The sequence below is a fragment of the Perca flavescens genome, chromosome 13, assembly GCF_004354835.1.
Source record: "Perca flavescens isolate YP-PL-M2 chromosome 13, PFLA_1.0, whole genome shotgun sequence".
NCBI lineage: Eukaryota > Metazoa > Chordata > Actinopteri > Perciformes > Percidae > Perca > Perca flavescens.
In genome coordinates this window covers 8,233,870-8,257,148 of record NC_041343.1, presented here as the reverse complement: position 1 = coordinate 8,257,148, position 23,279 = coordinate 8,233,870, and the positions used below count along the sequence as shown (strand labels likewise).

The following is a 23,279-nucleotide window of genomic DNA, read 5'->3' as shown; positions in this document are numbered from 1 at the left end:
GTATGAAGAACAAAAGAGTTGGACGTTGTCACCTAAATTAATGGATTTAAACATGGCTCTAAAACTTGATTTTAATGTAGAAGTATCCATTTTTTTTCATTCCAGGTGGGCTACACTCCAGACTGGATCTTTCTGCTCAGGAATGTGATGCGGATCAACCCAGAACAAGGCCTGCAGTTTGCCCAGATGCTGGTCCAGGATGAAGAGCCGCTGGCTGACATCACACAGGTCAGACGAAGGGAAGAGGGATTTCCAGTGATCCATCAGGAATACATGGATTTGCTCATACATAACTTCCTAATTCTAAAACAAAGAGTTGCAGTTTACTGAATAGGTCTCTCTTACAGAGCTTTAAAGAGATTTAGGCCATACTCTAATTTAAACTGACCAAGATGAGTTTAGTTGGAATTTAAAAATGAGATGTTGCCCTGCAGCACAGGGTGTATTGGGTTGTACTGCAGAGACTTTGTGTTAGGGTTTTCCTTTCTAAACTTTCTTTTCTTTCTTTAAGATACATATTGTGACCTTACATCCCAAGTTTGCGTTTAACAAGTTGCCCCAAACTTTCCTTGAAACTGGACAAAGTATTTGGAGTCACACGACATGCCAACCTCTGTGAACCTCAGTTATCCTGTAGTAAAAAAGGAAATGCACTTGTTCTTTTGGCTTCCTGCCACTGCAGACACACTGCACTGCAAATGTCAACTGCTGACACAGCTTTCTGTGTTACTTAAAGTGCTGTTTTACCTGCCAGTACAGCACACAAGAGTAAAACCCATTGCATTGAAGAATTTCTTCAATCTTTGGAAAAGGAATGCGTTGTGTTCAGCCATCTTTTCTCTTTTCATTGCAAGTGGCTTTTAAGCTGCTTTAAAGAAGTACGTGGTCATCTCAAGTTAAATCCGCTCAGTGGTGCAGAATTTTAAGAGACTGGCGGGAGTGTTATGCTTATGTTGGAGGGAGGTGTTGTGCACTAATGGCTGCAGTGGAGTAGTACTTAATTTTGTTCAAAGAAAGTTTTGACCTGTAATATTCTTGTCTGGGTTTTAGCAGCTAGACACTCGTCTTTCCTTTCTTAAGTTTTCTCCTGTGTGTCTCCATGTCTGTCCAGATTGTTGATGTATTCATGGAGTACAACCTGATCCAGCAGTGCACCTCATTCCTCCTGGACGCTCTGAAGAACAACAGACCCTCAGAAGGACCACTGCAGACTCGCCTGCTGGAGATGAACCTCATGCACGCTCCACAGGTGCACACATCTACACATACTTAACTTTAAGGAAGCCAGTTAATACAACAGGGATGCTTTTTTTTCTAACTTCTTTCCTGCTACATGTCTTGGGTGCAGGTTGCTGATGCTATCCTGGGCAACCAAATGTTTACCAACTACGATCGTGCCCACATAGCCCAGCTGTGCGAGAAGGCTGGACTCCTGCAAAGGGCGCTGGAGCACTACACCGACCTGTATGACATCAAGCGCGCTGTGGTGCACACGCACCTGCTCAACCCAGAGGTAGGCTTCAGTGACTGACTGAATGGAATTCAAAATAAAACTAGAGGCTATTTTTCTTTGTGTCAAATGTATTGCTCAGTGCATTTTTAGTCCATGGTAGTTATTGTACAGCCTATGAGTTAAACAGAAAATTCCCTCCTCCGCCTCCAGTGGCTGGTGAACTTCTTTGGCGCGCTGTCGGTGGAGGACTCCCTGGAGTGCCTCAGGGCCATGCTGTCGGCCAACATCCGCCAGAACCTGCAGATCTGTGTGCAGGTGGCTTCCAAGTACCATGAACAGCTCACCACACAGTCTCTCACTGAGCTTTTTGAGTCCTTCAAGAGCTTTGAAGGTGAGATCCCAAACTTGACGCTAGCATACTGCTTCATTTGATATTTGGAACTTTTTTTTTTTGTCAATCACTTTAATTTATAATTCAGACAATACAAATGTCGGTGGCATATTTCCCCTAAATATCAATTAGACTAGCAGGCCAGTGCAGAGGCAGGACAATCCTGGAGGTTATGAAGTCCTCTGCTATTAATGGAATAATGAAGCGTAAAGGTTGAGTAAACTAATTGGGGATGACTGCCGAAAGCTGCAGTCCTGGAGCTACATTTCTTATGTCAGTTAGCTCTTGTAGGTTGTATTATTGGATCCATAATACTATCATTAGGTGGGTTATGCTGTAGAAGCTGTTGCTTAAAAGTGGCTGTCTGTCTCTCAGGTCTGTTCTACTTCCTGGGCTCTATTGTGAACTTCAGTCAGGACCCCGAAGTTCACTTTAAATACATTCAGGCGGCCTGCAAGACGGGTCAGATCAAAGAAGTGGAGAGGATCTGTCGAGAGAGCAACTGCTACGACCCAGAGCGTGTCAAGAACTTCCTCAAGGTAAAACTGCAGAGACAGCTGTGGTGATCAAGCGTGGACATTTAACAGCTTTATTCTACCTTGACCTGGTCCTTTCTTTTACTTGTCACTCTCTCTCCCTTATGCATTACACATTTCTGTTCCTGATCTACTTTCTTTCTTTTTTCATTTTACAGTTTTTCAGAATTTTAAGCCATGTTGATCTTTTGGCAAAATCTTCTAGTTTTGGAATCTCCCATTTTCCAGTCTGTTCTCATTCATATCACGTATTCTTTGAAGTGCTGAGATGGTCTTTAAAATGCTGCATGTTATTTAAAGAATAACATCACAGATTAACATGTTGACCCCTCTCAATAGATTAGAAAATTATCACCGTCACTAGCAGATCCCCAGTAGTCAATTATCTTTTGTGCTTTTCCTCTTTTGTCTGTGGAATGGCAGGACATGTATCAGGTAAATCTGTCCTTCCCCACAGTACAGGACTTGTCCCTTCTTATTTTGCTTTCACCCCTACCCTTGAACTTTAGGCACAGGATTGAAACTGGGATTTCTATGGAAGCGCATATGCTTATACACCACAATCCACTCCCCCTTAAGGCTGATTTATGGTTCTGTGGGGGCTCCACGCAGAGCCTTCGCCGTAGCCTACGTAAGTGGCCTGAAGTTTATACTTGTGCGTCGACCTCTTAAAGAGAATAGCAGGGCAGGCATGTTTGTGTGTGTGTGTGTGTGTGTGGGGAGTGTGTGGTCAAGCGAGTGAGAGTGACGCAGGCATGCAAACACTTCACCATTCGGTGTAAACTAATGACATAGTATCCACTGCAGTTATCCACTAGTCAAGACACTTGTATCATTATCAATGTACGACAGTAAACGGATAGCGCCGTTAACGACGTAAGCAGACAGTCTCCTCTCTAGCTTGTCATGAAAACAATGTATAACGTTTGTAATATTATATCTAGTTCATTTACGTTAGCTTACGTTGAAGGGAAGCTATGCCAAATGGTGTTTTGGCTTGTTGGGCTTCCCCTCATTGCCCTAAACGTTAACTAACTTACATGACAAACTATATAACGTTAATCTTCTTAAAATATGAGTACTGACCGTGTGCTGCAAATGCACCTTAACAGGCTGAAGGGTCTCCATCACTGGGTCGAGCAGATAGGGCATTAGAGCTGTTCATCTCAAAGCCCAGAATCATTAGCTAAATGTTGAAAATCTAAATCCAAATTGAAAACGGAAGCATAAATCAGCCTTTACTACATAGCTTTTTGTAGTCCTAGTCATTCAGAGGATGTTTTGTGTGTACTTGGCAGTTAATGGTGAACAAGTTTAGGGTCCTGTACTCCATATTTGAAGACATTGAAGGTGTCTGTGTGTATAGTGTGTAGTCTTGTAATAAGAGCCTCTAGTCAAAGCAGTATGTTCTTGAATGACATGGACAAGGTGCACAATCCCAGTTTGTTAATTCTGTATGAGTGTGGATGGCAGCATTGTGGAGCACAGGGCTAGTGGTCAGTTCTGACTAGGGTTGAACTGACAACTGGTAGCTCTCTGCCTGCATATAAGTAAGAATGCTGCTTTAGAACATTTAGAGGGCTTGTTCCATACTCTACTGTGAAACACACTAATTTTGCAATGTGATGTCCATTTGTTGTAGTGTCGACCCTTTTAATTTCTCCTCTTCCTCCCCCCACATTCATATTGTATTAAATGTGTACATTTTTAATCACTTAAGGAGGGTTGACGTAGTTGGAAAATTATATCTTAATTTCTTATTTTCAGTGATCATACACAGTACACCAGCCATCAACGAAACAGTCATACCTGCAGTAAACTATATTCTGTTTGAAGGATACATGTTAATACGTTCTATGTGCAGTGGTAAATGATCAACCCTGTTGCACTAAGGTTGTTTGATGTTTTGTGGCTTGTATAGAGCGGTTTTATTGTTTGTTTAATCTTACTGAACCGGTCCTCTTTCCCTCCGCTGTGTGTGACGGACAGGAAGCCAAACTCACCGACCAGCTACCACTCATCATCGTCTGCGACCGCTTTGACTTTGTCCACGACCTCGTCCTCTACCTGTACCGCAACAACCTGCAGAAGTACATTGAGATCTATGTTCAGAAGGTAAGGCACAGTGGAGAAGCATTCAAATGCATCGTGACGATTATACTAAAAACGGTTATTTCAGAAATTAGCTATTTAGATTTATTGTTACATTTGTGTCTTAGGTGAATCCTAGCCGTCTGCCTGTTGTGGTTGGTGGTCTCCTAGACGTGGACTGCTCAGAGGATGTCATCAAGAGCCTGATCCTGGTCGTCCGAGGACAGTTCTCAACTGATGAACTGGTCGCTGAGGTGGAAAAGAGAAACAGGTGCTGCACTATCCCACCTACATGTTTCTAAACGAACAACAAAAAAGTTTAAGTCATTTTGTCTTCCAAGATAAGGGTGAAGTTTTGACTTCAATTTAGAAAAGGTTAATCCTCAGGAGAGAAAATTTGGTGCCAGCCAGTGGTTGCAGCTTTGTCTGGAACACCAGGTTGTTGATAAAATTATGAGTATCTGACAATTGGACGACTTTTCTATGATCGACAATACAGTGAGGAAAATAAGTATTTGAACACCCTGCTATTTTGCAAGTTCTCCCACTTGGAAATCATAGAGGGGTCTGAAATTGTTATCGTAGGTGCATGTCCACTGTGAGAGACATAATCTAAAAAAAAATCCAGAAATCACAATATATGATTTTTTAACTATTTATTTGTATGATACAGTGGCAAATAAGTATTTGAACACCTGAGAAAATCAATGTTAATATTTGGTACAGTAGCCTTTGTTTGCAAGTACAGAGGTCAAATGTTTCCTGTAGTTTTTCACCAGGTTTGCACACACTGCAGGAGGGATTTTGGCCCACTCGTCCACACAGATCTTCTCTAGATCAGTCAGGTTTCTGAGCTGTCGCTGAGAAACACGGAGTTTGAGCTCCCTCCAAAGATTCTCTATTGGGTTTAGGTCTGGAGACTGGCTAGGCCACGCCAGAACCTTGATATGCTTCTTACAGAGCCACTCCTTGGTTATCCTGGCTGTGTGCTTCGGCTCATTGTCATGTTGGAAGACCCAGCCTCGACCCATCTTCAATGCTCTAACAGAGGGAAGGAGGTTGTTCCCCAAAATCTCGCAATACATGGCCCCGGTCATCCTCTCCTTAATACAGTGCAGTCGCCCTGTCCCATGTGCAGAAAAACACCCCCAAACACCACCTTGGAAATGGTGGTCCCAGCTCTTTTCAGGTCATTGACCAGCTCCTCCCGTGTAGTTCTGGGCTGATTTCTCACCTTTCTTTGGATCATTGAGACCCCACGAGGTGAGATCTTGCATGGAGCCCCAGTCCGAGGGAGATTGACAGTCATGTTTAGCTTTTTCCATTTTCTAATGATTGCTCCAACAGTGGACCTTTTTTCACCAAGCTGCTTGGCAATTTCCCCGTAGCCCTTTCCAGCCTTGTGGAGGGGAACAATTTTGTCTCTAGTGTCTTTGGACAGCTCTTTGGGCTTGGCCATGTTAGTAGTTGGATTCTTACTGATTGTATGGGGTGGACAGGTGACTTTATGCAGCTAACAACCTCAAGGTGCATGCAACAGGTGCATATAATTTAGGATAATAAATGGAGTGGAGGTGGACATTTTAAAGGCAGACTAACAGGTCTTTGAGGGTCAGAATTCTAGCTGATAGACAGGTGTTCAAATACTTATTTGCAGCTGTATCATACAAATAAATAGTTAAAAAATCATATATTGTGATTTCTGGATTTTTTTTTTAAGATTATTTCTCTCACAGCGGACATGCACCTACGATGACAATTTCAGACCCCTCCATGATTTCCAAGTGGGAGAACTTGCAAAATAGCAGGGTGTTCAAATACTTATTTTCCTCACTGTATATCTTATCTAAATATGGGGTTAATTATCCTCTGATTATAACAGTGTTGCTGCATGATTACTTTCTCTAACAACCCCTTGCGATATATTAGTTAAAGAAATGTCAGATTCAGTCCGTTAATTTATTGTCCCCAGAAATGGTCTGCTTTGTCGCAGAATTGTAGATCAAATTAAAAACACAGTAAGGATTTTTGTCAAAACAATGCCATTACTTAATGTCATCGACCACAAACATTAAGCAGTGATATACTTTACTGATCATTTACAGGAGACTTTACTTACGTTATACAGATTTTTCATGTTCTTAGAGCCTTACAAGTTACTACAATGCTTTTGAAATTAAATTGTTAATAAATAACAATAACCTAAAAACCTAAATATGTGACTTATTCAATATAACAATCTAACACGGATCCCCACATGAAGAACCTTGTTTATCTAGTATTCCAAGTAGGATTTGAATTGGGCTTCATCCCTGTCTGACTACTCAAAACATTTCTCAGAGAGTCCTGACATCCTTTTTCTCTTCCAGACTGAAGCTGCTGCTGCCCTGGCTGGAGTCTCGTATCCACGAAGGCTGTGAGGAGCCAGCCACCCATAATGCTCTGGCCAAGATCTACATTGACAGCAACAACAACCCTGAACGATTCCTGAGGGAAAACCCGTACTATGACAGCCGTGTGGTGGGAAAGTACTGCGAGAAGAGAGACCCCCACCTGGCCTGTGTGGCCTACGAGAGAGGACAGTGCGACCAGGAGTTGATCAATGTGAGGATGACTTCTCATTCTTGCCTTCCTCGCACCTGTGTATCCAAATGTCTCTTTCTCAGTTCACCTTCCTTTTTTTATGTAGTACATAAATAGCAAATTTTTGTTCTTCTTCATATCAGGTCTGCAACGAGAACTCCCTGTTCAAGAGCTTGTCGCGTTACCTGGTCCGCCGCAAAGACCCTGACCTGTGGGCCAGCGTGCTGCTGGAGAGCAACCCCTTCAGACGACCACTCATTGACCAGGTAAAGTATACACAAAGCGAGTCTTATTTCATTTGGTACAACATCCTGGTGCTTCTCTAAGCCACTACTCCTTGGCCCTCAGGTGGTGCAAACAGCTCTGTCAGAAACCCAGGACCCAGAGGAGGTGTCTGTCACAGTCAAGGCCTTCATGACCGCAGACTTGCCTAACGAGCTCATCGAGCTGCTGGAAAAGATTGTGTTGGACAACTCGGTCTTCAGTGAACACAGGTGTTTAGTTGTAACATTTTGGATTCTTTGCATTCTCATTTTAAAACCCAAAAAGCAAAACTAAAGTGTGCTGAGGGTTCCGTGTCTTCTCCTTCTTCCCAACAGAAATCTGCAGAACTTGCTGATCCTTACAGCGATCAAAGCTGACCGTACCCGTGTGATGGAGTACATCAGCAGGCTAGACAACTATGACGCTCCCGATATCGCTAACATTGCCATCAGCAACGAGCTCTTCGAGGAGGCTTTTGCCATCTTCAAGAAGTTTGACGTCAACACCTCCGCTGTGCAGGTCAGTCATTAGCTCTTATACAACTAGACTAATGCCTTATTGACTAAAGAAGTGATGATCGTTCATGTTTTGTTTGTGTTACTTAGGTGCTGATCGAACATATTGGCAACCTGGACCGGGCCTATGAGTTTGCAGAACGCTGCAATGAGCCAGCTGTGTGGAGCCAGCTGGCTAAGGCTCAGCTACAGAAGGACTTGGTCAAAGAGGCCATCGACTCCTACATCAAAGCTGATGATCCCTCTGCATACATGGAAGTGGTACAGGCTGCTGATAAGAGCGGTAAGGAGACTTGTTGAGCTCAAGAAAGAAAAGGTGAACCATATTTGGTTGATATTTTATTTCATAGTGGCTATACTGTTCTGTTTTTGCCATGAGGCCTAGCAGAGGGCTTTAAAGAACTGACCAATGTGTAGAGGGACAGAACACCACCTGACTTATTTTGAGCTGATCAATCACTATTAACAGAAGGCGGCGTTTCAGAGAAAGCCCTTTTCTGTTAGCCATTGCACATTGATTGAAAGCAGTCAATGTGAATCGCATCAGCTCTGTTGTGGAGTTAAGTTTTGTTCTCTGGGGTATTTGCTGATGGTTGCAGCAAATGCAGCTTTATTGAAAGTGCACAGTATCAGCATCAAATACAGTTCCACATCTACCAAAAAAAGAAATGGATAAATGTGGAAACGCACCAAAAGCCTAATATCACTGGCCATGTGTTTCAGGTAACTGGGAGGACTTGGTCAAATTCCTTCAGATGGCTCGTAAGAAGGCCCGTGAGTCCTACGTGGAAACAGAGCTCATCTTTGCCTTGGCCAAAACCAATCGTCTGGCTGAACTGGAAGAGTTCATCAACGGACCCAACAATGCTCACATCCAACAGGTTAGCCTTGTTCTCATACAACCCTCTGTGAATAAGCTGTCAGGTCAAGAATTAAATACTCCATCTTTTTTGGACCTGTTTATGTAGGTTGGTGACCGCTGCTACGATGAGAAAATGTACGATGCTGCAAAGCTGCTATACAACAACGTCTCCAACTTTGGTCGTCTGGCTTCAACTCTGGTGCACCTCGGGGAGTACCAGGCTGCTGTGGACGGCGCCCGTAAAGCCAACAGCACCCGCACCTGGAAAGAGGTGTGCTTCGCCTGCGTGGATGGAAAGGAGTTCAGGCTTGCCCAGATGTGCGGTCTCCACATCGTGGTGCACGCTGACGAGCTGGAGGAGCTGATCAACTACTACCAAGTAAGATGGAAATGAAGGCATTTTTTTTGTTGGTTTAACTTCTGGTGTGTTACTTAAAACAAAATCATAATACACCAAGGCATGCAGTGTTTGCATATAGTTTAACTTGTAATTTGGAGGCATGCCACTTAGCCACAACTTAGCCTACATTCATACATAAACATACATTTACCAGGTTCCATCCTCCCTCTTCTCTCTCAGGACCGCGGTTACTTTGAGGAGCTGATCACCATGCTGGAGGCCGCCCTGGGCCTGGAGCGCGCTCACATGGGGATGTTCACGGAGCTGGCCATCCTTTACTCAAAGTTCAAGCCCCAGAAGATGAGGGAGCATCTGGAGCTCTTCTGGTCCAGAGTTAACATCCCGAAGGTCCTGAGAGCAGCTGAGCAGGCTCACCTGTGGGCCGAGCTGGTCTTCCTGTATGACAAGTACGAGGAGTTCGACAACGCCATCATCACCATGATGAACCACCCGACAGATGCCTGGAAGGAGGGGCAGTTCAAAGACATAATCACCAAGGTACAGTTTGATTTGTTGTCAAAACAAAGATTGTGGTTGTTGTTGTTTTTTTTAACACCATTATATTTGTCCTTTTTATGAGGGATCTGTGTCCGATTTTGATTTGGCTTTTTAAGCTAAAATTGCACTAAGGTGATGTCTTAAAGTCAAACATATGGTGAGGCTTTTATTCCACTGCAATCTGTTTTGGTTTTTGCTGAAAATGTCTCAAATTGTGGTTTTATTGAATGAGATGAGACTGAATAAGAAATACTTCTCTTTCATTGAACACGGTATTATAAAATGCTATTATATTATGTATTATAGAATTATCATCATGCTTGATATTGCACTATATCCCCTGCTCCAGTGTGTATACTTATTATTGTTTCTAATTGTTTCCCTTTGCACACTGTATAGGTGGCCAACGTGGAGCTGTACTACAAAGCCACCCAGTTCTATCTGGAGTTCAAGCCCTTGTTACTGAATGATTTGCTTATAGTGCTTTCCCCCAGACTGGACCATTCCCGTGCTGTCAACTTCTTCACAAAGGTACACTTTAATCTCTTGTTAGGATGGAGGAGTGTGATGTGAATTTGCTCTGTTTCTTAGGATTAAGTGCATTTCCATCCATCTATTCTGATGCAGATTTTTAATGTGCATATTCAAAACCTGCTTTTGCACCACAAACAAATTCCTAATATTTTCATAACAGTAGTTGATGGAAAGGATGAATTACCATTTATTTTGCAGATTTTTTGGGAAATTCAGTAAATGTTGTGCTAAATTGGAATGGAAACTTGGCTAGTGAGATGATGATGATGAATGTACATGTGCATCCACAGGTGAAACAGCTTCCTCTGATCAAACCCTACCTGCGGTCAGTACAGAACCACAACAACAAATCAGTCAATGAAGCACTTAACAACCTCTTCATCACAGAGGAAGACTATCAGGTGAGAGAGCCTGTGACAGTGCTAGTGGAATTGTTTTAATCTTTTTAATGTCATTATTATTTGATCTGATATTCTCCCTTTTTCCCGTCACACTCATGTTAGGCACTGAGGACATCAATAGATGCCTACGACAACTTTGACAACATCTCACTGGCCCAGCGCTTGGAGAAGCACGAGCTGATCGAGTTCAGGAGAATCGCTGCTTACCTCTTCAAGGGCAACAACCGCTGGAAACAGAGTGTGGAGCTCTGCAAGAAGGACAAGCTCTATAAGGTCTTCCCCCCCCTCCTCCCTCCTAACATTCATCTTTATTTTCTTTGAGAATATTTCTCTGCTTGGATTGGCTTACAACATTGTAATGTTTCTGATACACTGCTTAGATGCTTAGAACATTCCTGAACCTGTCTGTGCTCTGTCTCCCCTGCAGGATGCCATGCAGTATGCGTCCGAGTCCAAGGACATCGAGCTGGCAGAGGAGCTTCTGTCCTGGTTCCTGCAGGAGGACAAGAAGGAGTGTTTCGCCGCCTGCCTGTTCAGCTGCTATGACCTGCTGCGGCCTGACGTGGTGCTGGAGACCGCCTGGAGGCACAACATCATGGACTTTTCTATGCCATATTTCATTCAGGTCATGAGGGAGTACCTCAGCAAGGTGGGTCAGCTCTTTTCAGGCTAGAGTTAGGTGAACTGAGGAATAAATAGGTTTTGATATAAATGAAGGCCATATAGCTGTGCAGCACTGCTGCCATCCTGTCAGTGGATCAGTTCAAGCATCAGAGCAAATGTGAATGCCCACACACGTGGTTTAGTTTGTTTTATAATTATTCATGCAGGTTATCTTATGGGGGCATTGTGACAGATAGTTGGTAATTAATCGAAACCTGTTTCCAACTTATTAGATGGTCCAGGCAGGAATAAGAATGCTGAATAATAACTTTTAATGGTTTAGCTGTTATAAGGCCTGATTTAGATTTGTGTGAAGCATCAATTATTCAAACTGCAAAATTAATTCTAATTCTTCTTATTTTTTTCTTGAGTCTGATCCTTAAATCACATGTAGCTAATAAAACAATCTATATTTCATTAGCCGTTTTCACGTATGGATTCCGAAGGGCTAATTCTAAGCTAACGAAAACACAACAATTCTTAGTTTCAGGTGATTATACACTAATGAAAACATAGTTCCATTTCTGCCAATAGACATCCTAAATCCTACACACTGCTCGTTTTAAGTAACAGTGGAAAGTATCTAATGAAAGACATACTCAGAATTCTTTCTGGTGGTTGTCTGTTTACCAAATTTGTTCACAGGGAAACATTTTTAATTTTCTTCTTCTATGCTGCACCTCTTCTCTTCCAGGTTGATGCCGTTAAGGAACAGGTGAAAGCTAAATGCTCTGTTTTTGATCTCAAAGTATTTAGCTCGGAAGACTTGAGTGTGCATGGTTTTAGCTACACTCTGTTTGACACAGTCACCAAGACATCTTTCAAGCTGAAATTGTAGTTGTTAAGAAACTTTCAAGATAAGTAGTCTCGCATAAAACTTTAGGTCAGAGGAAATTAAACTGTAGCCATCTGCAGCAAGAATAAAGGATTAGAGATTTTGTATTCACCATGGCTTGACATCTAGCATTAACCTGCATGCATAACCATTATGCCGTTATCAGAAAGTATCACCTGTGATTGTAGATAATAATTTAATTGATTGGCCATTCAAACCAGAGTGCCTCTGTAAGGGAACCGCTGAGTGGGATGGAGTAGATCCAACATGTTAATCTAGTCAAAAAACAGGCAAATCAAAGTGGCTTCAGGATGGGATAGTTATACATTTGTGACGAACAAGTTGGGGTTAAGATGTCCGTTTTTTTTTTAAAGAACAAAAATACTCCCAAGAGAAAAACGCATGCAGCAACCTAGCTAATGCTGTATTTACATTATCTCAACATAAGATGCATATTGTCCCAGTCGTTTGTTCCTATCCCCTGTTTAAAGAACTATGAACCAGCAGCAGATTAAACCGGAAGTTAATAAATAAATAAATAAATAAATAAATCCGTTGTCTACCCAGGGGAGTTTGTTGGCGAAAAAGCACCGTACACAATAGCTTACATCATGGTTGCAATATTGGTTTTACCTTCCGAATTCATTTTGTTCGCCACTGGTCCTCAAACAGTTGGAAAGCTTCAACAAGTATAATCCATTCTCTACAACTTCACTTAAAAGTGCATTTCCTCACAGACATTGACACTGCACAATATGTTTTTAAAAGGTTGCTGTATAAGCTGAAATAAAGCATGCGTGGAAATGTCTTTTGCTGCTAGGTAACCGCAGGCTGTTGGTTTGTGCCTGGCTTCCTTCAGAAAGCCTGAGACCTCCCCCCTTCTCCCTCGTCCTAAAGTGCGTCTCAGTGCTGCAGCCTCTTACTCACTGCCAGCGGTGTAACACATGGCGCATGAGTGTTTCTGTTTACAGTGAAGCTTCAGCCTGTAAATGTTTGCAGAGAACTTAATTTGAAGAGCTACTGTTTTTCTGAAGAAGCATGGAGATGCTGAATGATAAATGCATCTATACAAGATGTGGAACAGCACTGCTGAGCAAGCCCTTACTTTGAACTCTAGAAATAACCTGTATCCAGGTGCTGCTGCTTTCCCTCGAGGACCTGATACGTACACTTTGCTTATTGCTGCATCTGACTTGCTGCTTGAAGAAGTTCATTTTGTTATTGTATTCATTCATTTGTTTATTTATTAAAAGTTATGTTGGCTGCTTTAATTGTTACTGGCAGGCAAGCCACCCAGTTTAACTCGTTTTTTCTTTTCCTTATTTTTTCATGTTATTTCGCATTACTAGTTAGACGTCTAGTAGTCCGACTCATGTTCATTATCTGTGCATACTGCATGTATAGAGTGTGCCACGTTTTTATGTGGATGTCCAATCAGTGTTGATGGTAAATGTATTGTAGTCAATTGAAGCAATCATTCCTCAGTGTGTGCTATATTGACAGAGAAGGCTGAGTTCTCCTGCTCGCAGAGCCGAGGCAGCAGTGCTTGCATGTACCAGGATGCATTGCACGTGAGCTACTCTGACACCCAGCCAAAACACTGTGTAGCCAAGGGGTTTTAGGAGTTGCGCCTATACTTATGCAGGTAGTAAAATCAAAACACGGAGGCTCTGAAGTCCAAACCAGCGTAAAACCCAGACGGCCACAACTCTTTTATCAGCAACTTAACAAAATTGCTTACAATAGCTTTGGATGAGAAAAAAACACTCCATGATCATCTGCCCTTGGCCCTGCTGGTCTTGGTAGTCTTCTCAAGTTTATCTTTGGGATCCTGAAGAAGGTCTCATGCACGCCTCTGTCCAAGTGAAGAGTAAAATGTTCATGCATCGTAACACACACACGCACACGGGTCTCTTGGGGTTGGCAACAATAACGTTCTGCGCTGACGTTCATTGCAACAGTATGATTGCGTTTCTGTTGGCATCGGCGAGCAATTGGAGCAAAGGCACCACCGGTGTGGCGTTTGCTCTCAGCAGCCCAGGTTCTCGGCTCCTTGGCCTCTATCCTCTGCACGTCCTCTGGCTCAGATAAATACGGCTGAACATCCGAGGGCACTCATCATTTGGAATGCCTGAAGTATTTGAGCGGCATGTAGAGCGTGTCCCCCAGCTACCCAAGCTGAAATAGTCTGTAGTTCTTCCTTGCCTCACACTACGTCACTGTCACGTCAAATGGCGGCGCTGGATGCAGGAAGAACAACCGATTTCACAGCTGCGATGTCAGCTTTCTCGTTCAGTATAGCGCGCACTGAAGAATGTATTGCTTCACTCACATTAACCATCAATACTGATTGCACATTTACATAAAAGGTGGCACATTTGTCTTTTAGAGTAGTACTGGTTTAATCCGCTGAAATGATCTTGTACCTGACAGTGGGGGGGTTGTTTTGTCTTGCTACTGCGTGAAATCAGCTTGGGGTAGTAACCCAGATGAGCATCCTTGTCAGAAAAGTTGTCACAGATTATTTAATGTTTTTTTTAAATTTTTTTTTTTTTTACTTGTGTAGTATGTTGTTGACTAATTAAGTGTTATGGCGTTGCTCTAAATGCTACTAATTTCTTTGCTCTGCAGGTAGATAAACTAGAAACCTCCGAGACCGTAAGGAAAGAAGAGGAGCAGGCAACAGAGACGCAACCCATCGTCTATGGTAACAGTCCTCTGATGACCTCAGTGCCCATTCCACTGTGATCAGAAGCAAAGGCAGCAGTCTTCCTTTCGTATCCATATCAGAATTTATTTAAGCCCCTGAAAATGGGTCTTCAAATTATTGCTGCTCTATAACGTTAAATAATCATGACCAAACTGGCAACAATCAAAGTAATAAAAATCTGATTTGATTGACCGTGACCAAACCCAAGATTCGGATTCAAATATTGCTCAATCCTGATTGTTGCATTGAAGTATGTGACATAACGTGCTTACTTGAAAATCGTGAGAAGATCAGAGAAAAAAAGAAAAGCAGGCATTATTCATGTGAAATAACCTAAAGTGAAAATGAGTTGATGTAGGGTCCTGTCTCTCATTGTAAGCAGTTGATTGAGAAAACAACTTTATGAGTGTCATACAGGTCATGTCAGGGAGTTTTATAAAGGAGGTGAAGGTATTCTACTATTGTGATGTGTTCATCTCAGTGGTTGGTACCAGCTGCTTTTAGTCCCGACAGCTAATATACCGGATTTGCCACATAAAATCTTTTTAAAGCTAAAAACAAGATCCACAAACCAATGAGTAGGCTTTGGCATCGAGAACAGATTCCTACTTGGAATTGTTTCTTTATTGGAATTGTTTGGAGGATTTGGTTTCAAATCTGATCGTGGGTTCCAGATTTAGCAGCCAGGCGCTTGGTGTGTTGCAGCCATGGAGCACAGTAAGCAGCGCTCTAGTCTGGCTTTATTTTACGTTGAAAAAGCCCCGTCAAACTGCAACCCACCTTTGAATCAAAATAAAACTTTCCTCTTATTTGTGAAATAAGCATGTGACCCATTTCAACTCCACCCCTCAAAGAATCGGAATCGTTAAGAATTGAAAGGAAGAATTGGTATTGGATAATATCCAAACGATGGTTGAAATGAATCGGACCAGTTACATGTTTTGAAACCTTTCCTGTGTGTGTTCCTTGCAGGCACACCCCAGCTGATGCTGACAGCGGGCCCCAGCGTACCTGTGGCCCCTCAGCAAGCTTACGGCTACGGCTACCAGGCGCCTGCAGGATACAGTCAGCCAGCGGTTCAGCCAGGCTTTGGCTATGGCATGTAAAGACCCCACCCCCTTCTCTCCACATGCAAGGCTGGAGCCACCATCCATCCATCTCCCACAGTCCTTCACCAGACCATTAGTGTCTCTCTCTCTCTGCCCTCTACAGGGAGCAGGGGGATAATACAGACCACCCATTTTTCTTTTCTTTGTTTTACTTTTCCCCCCCCTTTTTAAACTGTCATGAAGGACTCTGTTTTATTTCTGTTGTCAAAGAAAAAGATTGAATCGCAAAGATTAATTTTCTCACATTCCGTATTGACTAGATTTAATTTTTCTTTTGTCTATTTTATTTGAATGGGAAATAGTTTATGTACAATGGGGGGAGGGGGCTTGTGGGAAGAGCTAGTCCTCTTCTCAGTTTGAAAAAAAAAAAAAAAAAAAAAGGTCTGTTGTGAAGCATCTGATTTGCACTCTGTAGTGAGAAGAAATTAATGTAGAGCGTCTTCATTTTGATGTGTGTGAGCAGCTGCTTCTGTCCGACTGTAAAATGCATTTAATTATTGTATATTCAGACACAAAAACTAAACGCTACCCTGTTCTTCTATATTTGAACATGAGACTGCCGCTTCCATGACCACAATCCTGAAACACTACGTTGTACCAGTCATGTCCCCCCCTCCCCACACACACTTCAGGGCTGTTTCTTGAAGAAAACCCAGGAGAGTATTTTACATCTGATTTACAGGAAAGTTAGATTCTTTCCAGCAAAGTCTATGCAGGACTCTCTAAACAAATTGTCATTCAGACGACATTTCCATGTGCTTTAAATACTGCTCTAATGTGGGACCATTCCACCTCAGGAGGGACTGCAGACCTGTTTATGTTTGACTAACAAGCCCCATGCCCCCTCTTTATGCTGCGGTTTGTTTCTGCTGGATATCATTTTAGGTCACCTGGTATTGAGTGTGCAGGAGAGTTTTTTTCAAACTTCATCCTCCTCGTGTCCTGTTGAGGGTTGCCTTTTAACTTTTCAGTTGACCCCCGCTCTTCCAGTTCAGAAACAATATCACAGGACTTGTGGTATTTGAAGTTTTTATCAAAGGCTTGCGTGTATACAGGAAACCAATCATTAACTCGTTTGAACTTATATTCTTATCTAAATTACCTTTAGATTTAAATTGTGCACTTAAGATACTTGATTGTGCATTATCATGATCATAATGAATGAAACAGCGGTTTTGTTTTCCACTTAAAAATAAAGGCTTCTTGTTTGTCAAGAACGGTCTGATTGTGTCTTACATGTACTGTCATGTGTAGGAGAACACACATTTAGCCCCAAAAAGCAAGTGATATTAGGGTTCTGATAGAAATGGTCAATCAAGTACTGGGAAGAGCAACCATAGGCTATAAAGTGCATGAAATAGTAATGAATATTGCACAAAACAATGTGGTTACACACATTCCTAGAATAATGACTTCTCCATTATCCAAATTCTGTGTATCAGCGTTTACATTGGCTGACTCTGCGTATTTTCCCGGTGAAGGTGAACTCTGACCTGGGGGGGAATGTCACAGCAACAGGAAACTTGTTTCTGAATTCGTTCAGGCTTTAGTTGATGTCAGTGTCAGACAGAAATCTCAGATTGGAGCTAATGTAACATGACCTTAAAACCGCCTTGTTATTAACAATTCAGTAGTGTACTTTCTGCACTGAAGCTTAGCTCTCAGTGGATTTCAGAGAGCTCTTGATTCAGCGGTGTGCCGATGTTTGTAATGCCATATTCTGGTGTTTGATTGTTCACTGTTCCTCACTTAATGCACAAGGCTGTATCACTAGCACCATCTAGTGGTACAATAGAGGGTGCTAGAAGTAAAGCAGATCTGATGGGAGTTACTGCCAGTCATATTACATTAAAACAGCTAGAAGTTTGTGAATAAATCATTATTAGATTAGATTATTTAGTTGCACACAATAAGACAACTTGGATATGATGTATTTTATGAAGGCATTCATTATTCTGGAACTGTAATGTATTTAAGACCAGGAAAAATATTTAAAGCTGTACTTGATATTCACAACATTAATCTAGCAGTAAACAAATATTTGCTATGTAAAAATATATGGGAGTAATGGGGTCCTGAGCAGAGAATGAAGTGACACTTCCTATTCTGTGTGTGTGTCTGTCCGACACAGCGGAGAAGTTGGGAAACTAAGACCCCTTTTTTTGTTTTGAGTACAGACCCTTTAAAATACTTAATTTTATTACAAAATACAATTGCCACCCAGTCAAACTACAAATATTGATATGAGAACAATGTAACCAGCTCTACTGTCACGTTAAAATCAGTAGCGTCCCGCTGTTCTTGATCATATTGTTCATAGTGACGTCTATGGTATTCTAAAGTAATAAACACTTTACAATGAAAATGACTGATCTGATTCCAGATGTAATTTTGTAAGATTAGGATCTGTCTTGATTTGTATTTAGAGAACATTTTGGGACCATATTCATTCACAGCAGGAAAAATACAGGTGTAATCAATATCTCATTCTAAGGCACTAGCTCACTGTAATTGCTTACTAGGATCCTCAAGGAGCAGCGTGTAGGATTTAGTGGCATCTAGTGGTGAGGTTGCAGATTGCAACAAACTGAATACCCTTCCCTTCCAAGCGTGTAGAGAACCTACAGTGGCCTACTGTAGAAACATGGAGGGCTCTGTGGAAGAGACCTCTCTGTCAATATAAAAGGAGGCTAAAAAAAAAATAAAAGGAGAAATCACAGTCATTAGTGGGACACCACACATGCACAGTAAAATCTGGTCTGCACTTGCGGCTGGAACTACCTGTCAAAGGCAACGCGTTTCCCTTTAGTGTTATCAGTTAACACCTGTGCTAATCCTGCTATGACAAGGAAAAAAAGTCTTATTGAAAAAGTAATTTTTATTGTCCTGGGTTTCTAATGAGATTAACAATAATAATGAATAATTATGTTTCCTCTGAGCATCATGTCTTCAGACAGGCCTGAGTCGGACTGAACAGAACATGGAATATGAACAGTGTTTGTGGTGTTTTTGCCTCAGTCACAGAAGCGGTTTTTACTGATTTTCAAGAGTCAACAAATGTGATAGGCATACATGTCCAAAACTGCACCAAAAAAGTAGTTAACTTATATAATTAAGTCAATTGTTGTTTTATAAAAATATAAACTCATGGTAGCCCAACTTAGTTTATATTGCAAATAGTTCTAACAACAAAGACATTGCAAGTCAGACAGATGCAAGCCGGGACTCTAGTAGAGCTTCAAATCTCCAGTGACTTTATCGATCAGATCAGCTGGGCCTGGACCGATACCCAGCACAGTGCGGGATCCGGGCGCAATTTGTGTCCTTCCTGCATCCTGAATCAGGCTGACCGGAAGCCCCACTTCTTTGGCATGGCCCAGCAGATCAATCAGGGTGTCCTCATCAGGGGCCTTCACCACCACCTTGGGCTGGCCGCAGTACTCCCACTGTTTGAGAAGCTCGGGGTTCCTGCGTTGAACCTGTTTGTAAGCTGCTACAGCAGCATGGGAGCACTGGGCAGCCACCTTCCCTTTACCCATCTTCAGGTCATTTCGGACCACTAGTATCATCTTGAACTCGCCCCCTTCGCCCATCACGCTTGCTTCACCAGTGCCGTTCCCCATCGCTGCCATCAGGCTTTTGGAGGTCGGGCTCAAGCGAGCCCGAAGGTGCCAACCGACCAAGAGCCCACAGCCCAGTCCTGCTACTACACCCAGGCTCAATGGACCATATAGCAAGTCCATATTGTAAACCTGCAAAAAAGAACAGATTGAGGTAGGTCTATGTCACATCCTACAGTGTACACCTATGTACAAACTCAAAGAAATACAGCAACAGTTTATCCTTGACATTGGAAACAGCAGTTGACAGAGCAATCGCACCATAAGATCCATTCAGTAGCTAGCTAGCTAACTGTTCTGGAGCTTCTGATCAGATCACTCTTTCCCAGTTGTCATGGAAATGGAGATGTTCAGATTTCCTTTACTCCGTGCACTTAAAAAAGACTTTCCCTCCAAGTTGACTTCAAAATGAAATAATTCTTTAAGCTTTTAAAACTTTTTTTTTTTTTTTTTTTTTACTTGCGGTGTTTGCAGATCTGACTTCACCTTTTCTGTTTAACAGCCGTTAGACGGACAAAACGTTATTTTGCTAGCTAGCTACGCATCAAACGTTACGTTCGTATAGCTAGCTAGTAACTTAATAAGATTCTTTTAGTTATTTTTAACAGTGTTGAGTAACTATGTGCCTATAATAACATATTGCTAGAGATTTAGGTCGGTTTTGCAAATAGAGTTACATCTTTTATTTAATATTTGACCAAACTGTGACGTTATGCTTTCTATAAACTGACACTGTGAAACTGTTAACGACAACTTCGTGAGCTAACAAGCTCACGCTAGGTAACTAATGTGAGGCTAGCCTTGCTAACGTTAGCTTCTTGGCTAGAAGCAAGATAGCTTACTCCAAAAACACGGCTTCAGTACAATAACATTACATATTACTTTGCGAACAAATACACACATGTTCGTACAATTCATTCACACGGTGCAGCCCAATTGATTCCCGGAGGGTGCATTTCATACCTGCTGGTTTGTTCAACGTGCTAGCAGTAGAACTGAAGCTTCCACATCTTTATGGGTCTCTTGGTGATGACGCCATAGCACCTCGACTTTAAAAAAATATATATGTTGTGTGACATTGTCAACACATTGTAAATATTAAAAATCTGTGAAAACATGCAGCTATTTGGTAAAATACAGAATATGTAGATTATTATGATATATTTTTTTTTCTTCAGAGAGCATTTCTAAACCACACAGCTGGTGTTTTTCTTTTGGTGCCTGGAGAAAGTATAGTCCCCTCTTAAAGCCACCGACCTGTGCTTCAAAACACATCATGTCATTGGTTTATTTTAAAATGACTGACAGTAAGACAAAGTACTTTATACCAGCTCCTCCTAACAGATATCAAACTACCCAATACCATCTAACGTAATTCATTTTTTTATCAACTCATATTTGGAATGTGCTGGGAGTGCTTGCACCTATCCCCACATGCTGCAAACAAGGTCACTCAGCTCTTGGTCAGAGGAGCCCATCAAAAATGTGAATCAGGACATAACGGTTTCTTTAGAATGAAGAAACCATGATGTCCTGTTTAGTATATTGTATACTTGTAATATTGTAAATGCTATATATTGTGTTAAAATTTTTATTCTAATATGAATAGAACAAAAATAGTTCATCAGAAGCAGGCATACTACTTGCTGTTCAAGGCCCCACCTGACACACTCCCCACCCAGACCTATCTTGCCACTTCACCACTAACCTTTAGGCCAACACTGCCATCTATTGAGCAAAGCATGGAACTACAGGCACCTGGAAAAAAAAATGCTCTTTATAATTTCAAAGAAGAATGTTTGATTGAGCTATGGTGTCAGAAACAAGTATTTTATTTCATATATTGTAAAGATGTACAAAGAAAAAAAGCTGTACGTTCTTTCAGAATCCCCTCTATTGGCCAAGTATGTGTAGACATACAAGGCAACAAATATAGGTAAGAATAGTATAGTGGTATATAGTATAGTATATTATGTGGAAAAATAGAAGTATATAAATATTGTAAAAAATAATATATATACAAACACCAATGGCCAAAACTCAGAATAAAATAAAATGTCTATACACACATTTGCGATACTGTGCTGCAGACGAGGGATGTAGGTTATTCTGCCCCAACATTATGTCATCACGCTCATCTGCTTCGTAAAAATTCAGTTTGAGTTGTTTGGAGCAATATGTTTGTGTCAAAAATTATAAGATGCTGGGGCGCCTGGTAGAGTGTGCGCCCCATGTACAAAGGGTCAGTCCTTGTTGCGGTGGCCGCATGTTCAACTCCGACCTGTGGCCCTTTGCTGCATGTTATTCCCCCTCTCTTTCCCTTTTCACATCTTCAGCTGTCCTATATAATAAAGGCCTAAAATGCCCCCCCCCAAAAATAATCTAAAAGAAAATAAAATTATAAGATGCTGTAATATTGTTTGGAGCCACAACATAGTTTTAGATTGTTGTTCATAGCACTTCGGTGTAACCCTACAGACAAATCTACAGTATGTTTCTTCATTAGGCATGAGTAGTTTCAGTCATCCCCTGTATGCAAACAGGAGTAGAGTTATAGACTTCTCTACAGACACGAGTCAGGCAGGTAGGCTCCACGTCATTTAGTGCAGCATACATTGTTAAACATCACATGACACAGAACGAACATTGACTGACAAAATCCAGTCTATAGATAGTGTGCTGCATGTGGGCTGACATGCTGCTGGAATCTGGGACAACTGCGTAATGTCAGTTGGCTGAGAAGTAGTCTCGCTTTGCCAGACCCTCCTCTACACGCTGTGGAGGAGGGTCTGGCTAGTCCACAGTAAAGACCTTTTTCTTGTTTGCATGAATATAAAGTGTTGTGGATGACCCTGGAGTAAATTGGAATAGAGACTGAATAGATGGATGATAGATGGTGAATGTTTGCCTATATTTTCAAAAACAAAATCATGTAGTTATTTCTTCAGAATATATTGCTTTAAATGTATCATGAGCCATGATTATAATATCACAAAAACATGGATAAGTGGTCACATTTTTTGTACAAAACCATAATATCATAAGTGGGGTTATATTAGTTTCAGGATAGTATTCTTTGATCTCTTTTCTTTCAGCAAAGTAGGTTATAATGATATACTGTACTGTTATTGGGGCAGAACCATGATGCTATTGTTCTGATGACAAAAGATATAGCACTATCTTTTTTCTGAGTGTACTAGATGTTTTCACCAGGTAGTTTGTTTATTTATTTTTGAAAAACCTCACGTATGACAATGATAAAATTGCTTTACTTTAATGCGTCAATGCTTCGCTGTAGTTTCTGTATTTAAAGCTATATTTAGCATTTCAGCATTGCAATGTCTTAAGACGACTATACCTATGTTTTATATTTCTTTGGGTTGTGTACTTGCATTATCCTAAATGTTTCTAACAATAAGAATTATGGCCAATGTGCCACCACGGTTACATTTTTCTAAATAAATGCATAGATATATTCTGCATTTACACCCCTAATGCAAGTTGAGTCTATCTAAACAAAAAGATAAAAGAAGTAAATCCATCTGGTTATTCCAATTATGGATCATTACAAACACAGCATGCTTTAAAAGTAGCAAGTAATCACACAATGAGATTTTTTTTAAATAGAAATTAAACATTTTGATGCATTAAGTTGCATCGATAATCACTTTATTGTTGCAGCGTAGCCCTTGGAATTGAATCATGAGGTGCCTACAGATTCCCATCTCTACCACCATTGCAGCTGAGGAATGACTGTAACACTGTAGCGAAAATTTTTACTATAGTATAGCTGTGACATCACAACCATACAGAC

At 41.5% G+C, this 23,279-nt stretch overlaps 3 protein-coding genes across 5 annotated transcripts in view; 2 read left to right on the top strand and 1 right to left on the bottom strand.

The window, feature by feature from the left end:
• cltca (clathrin, heavy chain a (Hc)) overlaps nucleotides 1-17,062 on the top strand; it is a 39,815-nt gene extending 22,753 nt beyond the window's left edge. For both annotated transcript variants that reach the window (XM_028594862.1, XM_028594861.1), the window contains 21 exons: nucleotides 106-228; nucleotides 1,112-1,249; nucleotides 1,349-1,513; nucleotides 1,664-1,844; nucleotides 2,220-2,383; nucleotides 4,370-4,495; nucleotides 4,600-4,742; nucleotides 6,841-7,075; nucleotides 7,198-7,320; nucleotides 7,403-7,548; nucleotides 7,654-7,837; nucleotides 7,924-8,116; nucleotides 8,557-8,714; nucleotides 8,802-9,074; nucleotides 9,276-9,593; nucleotides 9,993-10,124; nucleotides 10,418-10,528; nucleotides 10,631-10,801; nucleotides 10,956-11,177; nucleotides 14,658-14,733; nucleotides 15,709-17,062. In XM_028594862.1, the coding sequence (XP_028450663.1) occupies nucleotides 106-228; nucleotides 1,112-1,249; nucleotides 1,349-1,513; nucleotides 1,664-1,844; nucleotides 2,220-2,383; nucleotides 4,370-4,495; nucleotides 4,600-4,742; nucleotides 6,841-7,075; nucleotides 7,198-7,320; nucleotides 7,403-7,548; nucleotides 7,654-7,837; nucleotides 7,924-8,116; nucleotides 8,557-8,714; nucleotides 8,802-9,074; nucleotides 9,276-9,593; nucleotides 9,993-10,124; nucleotides 10,418-10,528; nucleotides 10,631-10,801; nucleotides 10,956-11,177; nucleotides 14,658-14,733; nucleotides 15,709-15,842 (3,516 nt within the window). In that variant the 3' untranslated portion in view covers nucleotides 15,843-17,062. The remainder of the gene's footprint in view (nucleotides 1-105; nucleotides 229-1,111; nucleotides 1,250-1,348; nucleotides 1,514-1,663; nucleotides 1,845-2,219; nucleotides 2,384-4,369; nucleotides 4,496-4,599; nucleotides 4,743-6,840; nucleotides 7,076-7,197; nucleotides 7,321-7,402; nucleotides 7,549-7,653; nucleotides 7,838-7,923; nucleotides 8,117-8,556; nucleotides 8,715-8,801; nucleotides 9,075-9,275; nucleotides 9,594-9,992; nucleotides 10,125-10,417; nucleotides 10,529-10,630; nucleotides 10,802-10,955; nucleotides 11,178-14,657; nucleotides 14,734-15,708) is intronic.
• A 1,505-nt stretch (nucleotides 17,063-18,567) lies between these two features.
• On the bottom strand, nucleotides 18,568-20,524 carry ptrh2 (peptidyl-tRNA hydrolase 2). Of its 2 annotated transcripts, none has more exons than XM_028594865.1 (2): nucleotides 20,429-20,524; nucleotides 18,568-19,597 (listed from the first exon to the last, which is right to left on the bottom strand). In XM_028594865.1, the coding sequence occupies exon 2, from the start codon at nucleotides 19,586-19,588 to the stop codon at nucleotides 19,073-19,075; it is 516 nt and encodes a 171-aa protein (XP_028450666.1). In that variant the 5' UTR covers nucleotides 19,589-19,597; nucleotides 20,429-20,524; the 3' UTR covers nucleotides 18,568-19,072. The 2 variants fall into 2 exon arrangements, with proteins under 2 accessions (XP_028450666.1, XP_028450667.1); XM_028594866.1 differs by having other exon boundaries at nucleotides 20,377-20,475.
• Nucleotides 19,151-23,279, top strand: part of LOC114566421 (vacuole membrane protein 1) — a 66,363-nt gene continuing 62,234 nt past the window's right edge. Inside the window, exon 1 of the mRNA XM_028594863.1 lies at nucleotides 19,151-19,619. The gene's annotated coding sequence lies outside the window, so the exon portion shown is untranslated. The remainder of the gene's footprint in view (nucleotides 19,620-23,279) is intronic.

Excerpts from the sequence above, each read along its gene's own strand:
- ptrh2 (XM_028594865.1), bottom strand. The coding sequence starts at position 19,588 with ATGGACTTGCTATATGGTCCATTGAGCCTGGGTGTAGTAGCAGGACTG.